Here is a 10,054-nt window from a genome sequence, read left to right on the forward strand (position 1 = left end):
AGCTAGCTGTCAGCACAGAGCCCGATGTGGGGCTCAAACCCACGAACCGTGAGATCATGACCTGAGCTGAAGTTGGACACTTAGCTGACTGAGCCACCCAGGTGCCCCAGCAAATTATATTTTCAATTCAAGATAAATGCGAGATAAAAGTCGAACTAAATGCCTGAAAACTACTCTTAGGAGAGCCTGCAAATTTTCCTCTCAAAATTAGGACGTTCTTTTAAAAATTGGAAGCCAGATAAAAACAAATCTCAATGTTAAATCCACATGGGATTTAAAAGTTAACTCCCGTTGCAGCTGCAGCAAAGCACACATAACTGCAGTTAACGTGTTTATTTTTCCTTCAGTGATGTTTGAAACAGTGTTTCTCAAACTGGGAACTTGTTAGAAATACAAACTCTCAGGTCCCGCCCCAGACCTCCAGGATCAGAAAATCTGGGATTGAGGGCCAGGAGTCTATTTTAATAAGCCTTCCAGGTACACACTCAAGATTGAGAACCACTAGTTAAAACCAACTGCACAAGTCATGGCCAACCGAGGCTGCTACAAGCATATTCTTACCAGACAGTGTGGTGTCATAACCGTTGTGTTATTTCTTCTAGGTGTTACTGTGTCAGCTTGGAATACCTGTGAATTATCACTATGAAAAAAAAAAAGAAAACATTTGAAATCCATTACAAGAACTTTTTTTTAAAGAACTAAGATTTCAAATACTTAAGCAACAATTCCATTAATGTAAATGGCTTTTTTTGGGGAGACAGCTGTGCAGATGGATAAACTGCAATATGCGTGCATGCTTGTGCACACACAGCCTTAGCTGGCTGAGCCTAAACAAGTGTCAGTGTAAGGGAAGAAATTCTCAAGCACGCTGCTTTACCTCTAATCACGCTACCAAGAATAAGTAGAATTTATTGCGGCCTTGGAAATGAAATCATTTTGTAGGTAAACCTGTAACTGACTTACATTTATAACTGAAGCTACCACACGCAGTACCAATTCCCTCTTGACTGTGAAGCTTTCACGTCAACAAGAGGGACAACCAGTAGCAGAAGGCGATAGAACTGAAATTTTCACAGATGTCTTTTGTTGGACCTACTTGGTATTAAAATATTTTTAAATTAGTTGCACCCACTCGAAACATTAAGAGGGCGTCACATAAGTAATCCAGATTCCAGATTTCTAGCTTCTCTTGAAAAATCTGCAAGCTGTGGCCACACCAGGCCATGTTCCCATGTGGCAACCACAGGCCAAAGCCAAGCAAGCGCTGCCTGCAGAAGGTGGGGCTCGTCTTCCTCCGCTCTGACGGTGCCTCGGCCTCATTTGGGATCCTGAATACGCCTTCTCCTTTTTATGTCTTCTTTTTCTTTTAACTTTTTATTTTGAAGCAGTTGAAAACTCACAAGAAGTTGCAAAACTACGGAGGGTTCCCATGTACCTTTCACCCAGGTTTCTCCAATGAGGATAAAGGTCATTGTTACATTTCCTTCTTTTTTGCCACATCCACTCAGGTGCTAAGTCTTTTCAGTTTTGCCTCCGCAGTCTCTCATATAGCCATCTTAGTTTTTCAGGCTCCTTGCCAAAAACCAATTTGAAGCCTTTTTACTTTCCTACGGACTTCACAATAGTCTGATTTGTCACCTCATCTCAGTTTTGGCCCTGCCACAATCTACCTAACAGACTACCAGATCGCATTCCTGAAGGACAGCTTGCTCTCCTGCTCACAACCTTCAGTAACTCTCTGTATCACCGCGGGCTGAATTCAATGACATTCTTTACTACAACATTCAAAGCCCTCCACAGTTTAGCTGTAGGCTTTTGGATTTGATGGACTAGTAAAATTTCAAAACAAAATCTTGGCACATACAGTTGCTACCATCTTTCTCTTGCCAAGTAAGGTTATTTTTAAAAAATTCCATCATCTAACAACACCATCACTCCATTTACAAGAGGACATTTAAAAATTTTTTTTAATGTTTTATTTATTTCTGAGAGAGAGAGAGAGAGAGAAACAGCATGAGCAGGGGTGGGTCAGAGAGAGAGGGAGACACAGAATCTGAAGCAGGCTCCAGGCTCTGAGCTAGCTGTCAGCACAGAGCCTAACGTGGGCTTCGAACCCATGAACAGCGAGATCATGACCTGAGCTTAAGCTGGACGCTCAACTGACTGAGCCACTCAGGTGCCCCAAGAGGACATTTTTTTGGAGAGGTGCAGAGGGCTGGAGAGGGAGAGAGGGAGATAGGAAGACAGAGAGAGACAGAGAGAAAGTGAGTCTTAAGCAGGCTCCATGCCCAGCATGAAGGCTGATGCAAGGCTCGATCCCAGGACACGGGGATCATAACGCAAACTGAAATCAAGAATCAGATACTAAACTGACTGACCCACCCAGGCACCCCTAAAATGACATTTTTGTACTTTAAAAAGTTATAACTTACAATCTCAGGGTGAAGTGCAGTCCTGCCCAGGAAAGGACAATTGGCCAACTACATAACAATTTAAGTACTCTGCACCTTTTCAAAAACATGGGTTGGTGAAAATGTCACCTGGGATCAACGCTATTCAGCAGATGAATACCTGGGAGCCAGTGAGCCAGGTAGAGCTGACCAGCTATCTGGAATACACCTATGTTTTCCTGTCTCCAGGCTTGTTTCATACACTTGGAATGCTGACCCAGCTCTCCAGCTCCCCTCTTCCCATCTGTATATCCTATCGATCCATCAGAACCCATCTAATATGCCTCCTCTCCAAGAACATTTTCTTTATCCCTCATCAGTCCTGCTGTCATTTCTCACTCCCTTCTTTGAGTCTCTCTAGCACTTTCTTTCCCTCCCTAAGCACAGACCTTACTCTATCATGTATTTAAATCTTTTGATTATTTATGTTCCCTATTAAATGAAAAGCTTATTGAGTCATGATACATCTTTGCAGCATGGTGATTTGTATATAACAGGTAGTAACTCAATATTTCATGAAAGGATATGTGGCAATTATATTCTCCCCTAAATTTTTGTCAGTCAATTTTAATAAGACTATAACTGAAAGGAATCACATATTTCAATTGGTATGAGTTACTCAACATGAATTCATAAAATCCTAGGTGGTACCTACAACTGAGTTAAATGCTACAATTTAAAAAAGCAAAGGCATGGGGCGCCTGGGTGGCTCAGCCGGTTAAGCGTCCGACTTCGGCTCAGGTCATGATCTCACAGTTTGTGGGTTCGAGCCCTGCGTCGGGCTCTGTGCTGATAGCCAGCTCAGAGCCTGGAGCCTGTTTCAGATTCTGTATCTCCATCTCTCTGACCCTCCCCTGCTCACGCTGTCTCTCTCTCTCTCTCTCAGAAATAAAAACATTAAAAAAAATTTTTTTAAATAAAAATAAAAAAGCAAAGTCACTATAACTAGATATATGTTCAATGCACCACATCAAACGATCAGTAAGCAGCTCTGTCTAAATATCTAAGCTATAAGATGTTTATGCTAGTTATATTCCCAAAGCAATCATTTGCTATGGCCACTACTGTCCTTCCAGGTTTGTAAGAATTTAATAAGCCAGATGGTTGGCAAATTTCTTCTGCAAAGGGCCTGACAGTAAACATTCTGGACATACAATCTCTGTGGCAGGTATTCAACTCTGTCATTGTAGTAGAAAAGTAGCCATGGACAATAAGTGAGCAAATGGGCATGGCTATGTTCCAATAAAACTTTATTTACAAAACCAAGTGGCAAGCTGGATTTGGCCCACAGGCAGTAGTTTGACTTTCAAACAGTTCCAACGCACGGTCAGCCTAGAGGCATTTACAGGGGGAAGGCACTGGCAGAAATCCTGTAACTTACTAATTCTCACGGGGCCAGAGAAGTAAAAGAAAAAAACTACTACATTTAAATAAGGTTACTGACACCTGCAGTGAAGTCAGCCAAGTAGATGGCTAAAGGGTAAAAAGAACCAAGAGGTTCAAAACTTTTGGCAACAGTATTTTTATTAATATAAGATGTACACAAAAAAGTGCAGAAACTCTTATTTAAAAACACTTAATACTTATCTTAAAGAGTTGATATTTAAGGGACCAATTCTGCAAATGCTGGTGCAAGAGTGATTGTGTTTATACACAGGAAGCATCAAGCAAAATTGGAAAACTACTTAAAAGAAGTGCAACAATATTTAGTGAGCAGTGAAAAGAGGCAAGGCAACAAGTATTAGAGGCTCAATTTAGTGAGAAAGTGAGGGAAGTGAGGAGTGTACATATGCAACCAAAAAGAATGGAGGTGAACTTGAATTCAACTAAGGCCTAGTGTAATTCTACTCCAAATTGTTCTCCCTTCCGTGTCACTTCCCTGACCACACCCTAAACTGGCCACAACAGAACAAAATCTGTCCTCAAGAGATCATTTGGTCAAGTTCCCTGACTTTAGGCATGTCATGTATTATCTTTAGGTTACTTCTTTTTGACAGACAAGAGTCCCTGGACTTGGTCCACCTTGTAGTTTGTCTTTAACTCCTACTACATAAATAGGCAATTGCCACTCACCTTTCTGTACCAATTTTGCTTCATGCATCATATTAGCCACAGAATTCAACAGTGTAACCATATTCTCATATGATAAAAACTTTAGATCCTTTGCAGAACAAAACAAAGCATGAAGGGATAACTGCCATCACTCTTCTGGTTTCTAAGACAGTTTGTAACCTGTTTTTTCATTTCATAAAGGCTTCCAGTAAAACCAACATTCTCCTCAAGTGGTTTGTTCTAGCAGAATGGGTCCACAGCAATTCATTTTTTCATACAATAGGATTAGAGTCGATCCTGAATTTATAGAATGTTATTTTCAGCCCAACATGCACAGCTGCCTCCCTTTATTTTTCTATCTGCCTTTTAAAAAAAGATAATGTATTCTTTTTTTGGTTAATCTGAGTTTGCATTTCTTTTTGGAACAGTATATTCTCCTTTACCTCAGAAGACCAGAAAGTTGAGTTTAGTTAGTTAATAAGCTTAAAAGTTGATGAGTAGTGGACAAATCACTAGCTTAGGAATCAGGAGACACAGGTTCCTAGTACTGGCCCTACTATGTCATGTTAGAGACTTATGGGCCTCAGTTTCCTCATATTTTTTTTTTTAATTTTGTTTTATTTATTTCTGAGAGAGAGAGAGACAGCATGAGCAGAGGAGGCTCAGAGAGAGAGGGAGATACAGAATCCAAAACAGGCTCCAGGCTCTGAGCTGGCTGTCAGCACAGAGCCCGATGTGGGGCTCGAACCCACGAACCATGAGATCATGACCTGAGCCGAAGTCGGACACTTAACCGACTGATCCACCCAGGTGCCCCATCCTCATATGTTAAATAAGGAGGGTAGATCTGGTCTCTGAGTTCATTTCTAACAGTTGTGATTTATACCTATCAATTAGTATGATACTAGCAAAAGGGGGGAGCAAAGTTACTAACACAGGAAGTGACTGCATTTTTCAAACACTTACAATACTGATAAAACTTTATGATACAAGGATGAGAGATCCAAGATCTCACTTTCAAATCCTATTTTAAGAAATTATATGCTTGTGTCATGCCAGATTTTGGACATGTGCAGGAAATACAGTTAACCATCAGGATGGTGTTTTTAAATCTTATGTTTTTCATTATCAGTTCTGAGGATCCTTCCCCCCGCTTTTTTTTTTTTTTTTTTTTTACAGGGGAGAGGGGCAGAGGGAAAGGGAGAGAGAGAATCTTAAGCAGTCTCCATGAGATCATGACCTGAGCCAAAATCAAGATTTGGACACTTAAGCGACTGAGCCACCCAGGCACCCTTCTAAGGAGGCTTTTTTTTAACATTTCCCCTCCAATTACTCTCTCTTGGAAATTCTTACAAAATTTTTGTATGTATAGCTGTGGTCTTGTGCATAAAAAGAGCAAGATTTTTTTCACCGTCCCCCTTTCCCCTCACCAAGAACCAAGTTGGGGACAGTATCGGCCACCGAGGATGCAACATTTATGAGATCATGTTTCTGTGGTACCTAAACTTTTTGTTCAAACAAAAACTAGGTGTAAAAAAAAGGTCCAAGCTTATTTGCTTGGCGACCATTTCCATTAGCTGGAGGTGAAGGTCAGCGGTGACAAAACAGATGAGAGAATGAGAGTCATCAACAGAAGATCTGGAGGCAAGGGTGGGCAATACTCAGTTTTTTCCAAGGAGGGGGTAAGAGATGGGATGAGGTTAGAAAAGGTCTTGTCCGGGGCGCCTGGGTGGTTCAGTCGGTTAAGCTTCCGACTTCGGCTCAGGTCATGATCTCACTGTTGGTGAGTTGAAGCCCCACGTCGGGCTCTGTGCTGACAGCTAGCTCAGAGCCTGGAGCCTGTTTCAGATTCTGTATCTCCCTCTCTCTCTAACCCTCCCCTGTTCATGCCGTCTCTCTCTCTCAGAAATAAATAAAACAAAAAAAAAAGAAAGAAAAGAAAAGGTCTTGTCCACAACAATAGGTTGCTGCTTTGGGGTCTTTGTGGACTGTTATTAGAGGACGTTCAGGTTCACACGTGTGTCAACCTTAGGGTAGGTGTGCGCTCTCCCTCCTGCCAGCCCATCCCACTCCTCCCCAAGGCTGAGGGTGAGGTCTCCAGCCAACAGGAACACGGGAGATAGCTGCAGAACCTCGATGAAGACAGGGATGGGAATGCTATCGGAAGTCACTTTCCCCCAACTCCCGCCACCCACCCCCTGCTATCTCAATCCTGCTCACCCAAGCCCACTGATCAAAGGGGCACTGTTGGATCTTCTCAGCCTGTCGTCTGTGGTGGCTGAACTCGGCACCAGCTCCAAGTCTAGGTCCATTTTCTCTTCCTCCATGTCCATGTCGAGGAAGAAGCTATTGCTCGGTTCGGAGTTCTCAAGGTTTTCTGGCTCCCATTCACACAGGGACAAGTCAACTGGGTGAGGAGATGCAGGGAGAGAGGAAAAGGGGAAAAAGAGAAGAAACCACCTTTAAACGAGTGCTCACCTCTGCAGCCCTACCATTCCTAACACCGGTGGGCACAAAGTGTGGCAAGACCGGCTCGGACCCCCGAACCCCACAAGCGCGGAGTCCCTAACGCTGAGGAGATACTCCACCTCCAAGTCTATCGGGAAAGGGAGGAATTTTTCTTAGTTACCTCAGCGAACTGCCCTCCCTTTTCCCTCGGCCAAGGAAACCCCAGGTAACCCTTTCCAGCCCAAGCAAAAACTACAACCTGCCGCCTTCGAGAATCAGTCCGGCACCGCCCCTCCGCACAAGCGCGCGATGGGCGGCCCGCCGTCGCACACTTATTACGTAAGCAACGCGCATTAATCAGGGCGCTTTTCTCAGCCTTGCCGCGGGGCGCACGCGCAGTCCCAGGGGCCGCCTATTTACCCTGCTCCCGAGCGTCTCTTCTCTCTTCCGAGTGGCGTTTCGCTGCGCTTATTCGTCTCCTATGTGAACCGGGGGATGGTTTCTTTTCCCTCTGTTTAGGAAAGAAAGGGTGGGGAGGAATAAGGTGTAGAGGAGTGCCGTCTTTTCTACACCATGTCTAATATAATATTCCATTTTCTCAGTTTTGATTAGCCCATTATCCCTTTATAATTGAGACCAATGGTTACCTCTGTCCTGTTACAGCCAACACTACACATTTGTAATTTTAAAAAATGTTCTACGTCTGCGGGGGGGGGGGGGAGCAAACAACCCGAGACCTGCAACGTGCCCCCAAAGTGATGCCGGTAGGGCGCTAATCCAATTGAACCAATTGTGCAGACGAATCATTGTTTTACGTGTGGTTTCATTGTTTTTTTTTACCATAATCACAAGTGTGTATTTTTACACTAAATAAAATTTAGCTTCTCAAACCTATTCCTCTAAGAAAATGATTTGAGTTACAGAAGCTTATTTGCTTAAAACAAGTATCTCAGAATTTAGGATTCATCCAAATCAGTGTTTCCATTTAATAACGCTGTCATGGCTCAAATATGTTAAGAATTGCTCTTTTAGAAATTTTTAGCACCAGTTTAATGAGCTACACCGAGTACTGAAATCCTAACTCCATCCTAACAATTTCGTAAAACCACACCTTTTAAGAACCATATAGAAAACTGGCAGAGAAGGCAAGTAAAACTACTGAAATGAGAGTTATTAATTAAAATAGTCACTTCATGGTATAGCACTTAAGAATTTAAAAAATGTCTTCGCGTATTTATCTCATTTGGTTCAATCATGAACCCTGCTCAGCTAATTACTGTGAACTTAATGGGATTATCCTGAAACAGTTCGTGACAAGTTACATGAATGATCATAATCATTCTTCATTCATTCTGAGACCAGAGTAAGAAAAACTTAATTATATCACCAGACATAAGGATGATTTGGAGTCTCCTGATGAAAGACAGGTTAACAATAGCTACCATTTTTTATGCACTTAATTATATGCCAGGTACTGTCCTAAACACTTAAATGTTTATACATTCTGAGAGAGAGAGAGAGAATGCAAGCATGTGCATGTGGGGAAGGAGCAGAGAGAGAGAGGGAGAGAGAATCCCAAGCAGGCTCTGTGCTGTCAGCGCATAACCAAATGCAGGGCTGATCCCATGAACCATGAGATCATGATCTGGGCAAAATCAAGAGTTGGAGCCTTAAGCGACTGAGCCACCTAGGTACCCATAAGCACTTTAAATATGTGATTGCATTTAATGCTTACAGTAACTCTGTGAGGTAGGCACCATCAAAATGCCCATTTTTCAAAGGAGGAAACTGAAGCCCAGAGGGGTTACTCAAACGACAACTGCTAAGTGGCAATGCCAAGATTCTTCTGCCCTTCTATTTAAGTGAAAAGACAGATGAGTACGTCTGGATATTTCTCTGGATACTATCTCTGTACTCATAAACACTTGATAAATCTTATTTAAAATTTTTTTTAATGTTTATTATTATTGAGACAGAAACACAGCATGAGTGGGGAAGGGGCATAGAGAGAGGGAGACACAGAATCCGAAGCAGGCTCCAGGCTCTGAGCTGTCAGCACAAAGCCCAATGTGGGGCTGGAACCCACGAACTGTGAGATCATGACCCGAGCCGAAGTAGGACGCTCAACCGACTGAGCCACCCAGGCGCCCCTTGATAAATCTTATTTAAATTATTTTATGAATACACGCAGGTTTAAATAACCTGCCATTCAGAGCTATCTTGTAAAGTAGGCAAGTCATTCTATTTTACAGTTGATAAAATTCCAGAGATATTAATGGCACAGCATTAGGTAGCAGTAGAATCTGAGCTGGTACCAAGGTCTCCTGAAAGCCACTGTTAAAGATCCCAAGGTACCTGGAAAGTTTATGAAAGATGGCAGTTAAACCTGAGTAACGTAGGGAGCACCTGAGTGGCTCAGTTGGTTAAGTGCCCAACTTCGGATCAGGTCATGATTTCACGGTCCGTGAGTTCGAACCCAACATGGGCTCTGTGCTGACAGCTCAGAGCATGGAGCCTACTTCTGATTCTGTGTCTCCTTCCCTCTCTGCCCCTCCCCTGCTCTCTCTCTCTCTCAAAATGAATAAATATTTAAAAAATTATTTTTTAAAAAGAAACAAGTAGTACAAAAACAATTCTGTATACTATAGTGGCAAACACAACATTTAAAGAAATTATTTTTACTTCTTGCCATTTCTATGCATACATTATTATACCAACCTTGCTGTGTTTTGTGATCAGCTCCTGCTGTTCCATAGCATTATGCCATGATCTCAAATTGCTACTTTGCTTAGCTCCATACCTTGCCGCTTATGCTACTTCTGTCTTTGAATGTCCCACTCTGCTGCCATCTGTGCCAGGCCTCTTCATTATAAAAGGTGACCCACAAATATGTCATAATCAGTTGTTTAGGTTACCAGTTGTTATGGCAACTTTTAAGCAATTGCTTAACCCTTAGTTATCAAAAGCGTAAGTCAAAGAAAAGTTGAGCCCAAGACCACAGGCTACAACCTCCCCCAGCCCCCCCCCCAAGATTTCCATGAAGTAAAAGAAACTAGGTAGGCAGGAATGATATGAATTGAACCTCAAAATAATGGCCAAGGTAG

At 42.5% G+C, this 10,054-nt stretch overlaps 1 protein-coding gene across 7 annotated transcripts in view; it reads right to left on the reverse strand.

The window, feature by feature from the left end:
• The window catches only part of LOC120236843 (protein FAM122A-like), a 94,087-nt gene extending 84,307 nt beyond the window's left edge, over nt 1-9,780 (reverse strand). For 5 of the 7 annotated variants that reach the window (XM_039239876.1, XM_039239878.1, XM_039239879.1 and 2 more), the window contains exons 1-4: nt 9,669-9,780; nt 7,371-7,461; nt 6,723-6,909; nt 562-640 (exon numbers count right to left, since the gene is read on the reverse strand). In XM_039239876.1, the coding sequence (XP_039095807.1) occupies nt 562-640; nt 6,723-6,909; nt 7,371-7,461; nt 9,669-9,704 (393 nt within the window). In that variant the 5' untranslated portion in view covers nt 9,705-9,780. Of the gene's footprint in view, nt 1-561; nt 641-6,722; nt 6,910-7,131; nt 7,184-7,209; nt 7,269-7,370; nt 7,462-9,668 lie in introns of those variants that run through there. The other 2 variants (XM_039239881.1, XM_039239882.1) reach the window with 2 other exon arrangements.
• Nucleotides 9,781-10,054: the final 274 nt, after the last annotated feature.

This window comes from Hyaena hyaena, unplaced genomic scaffold, assembly GCF_003009895.1.
Source record: "Hyaena hyaena isolate Hyena2069 unplaced genomic scaffold, ASM300989v1 scaffold_162, whole genome shotgun sequence".
NCBI classification, from domain to species: domain Eukaryota; kingdom Metazoa; phylum Chordata; class Mammalia; order Carnivora; family Hyaenidae; genus Hyaena; species Hyaena hyaena.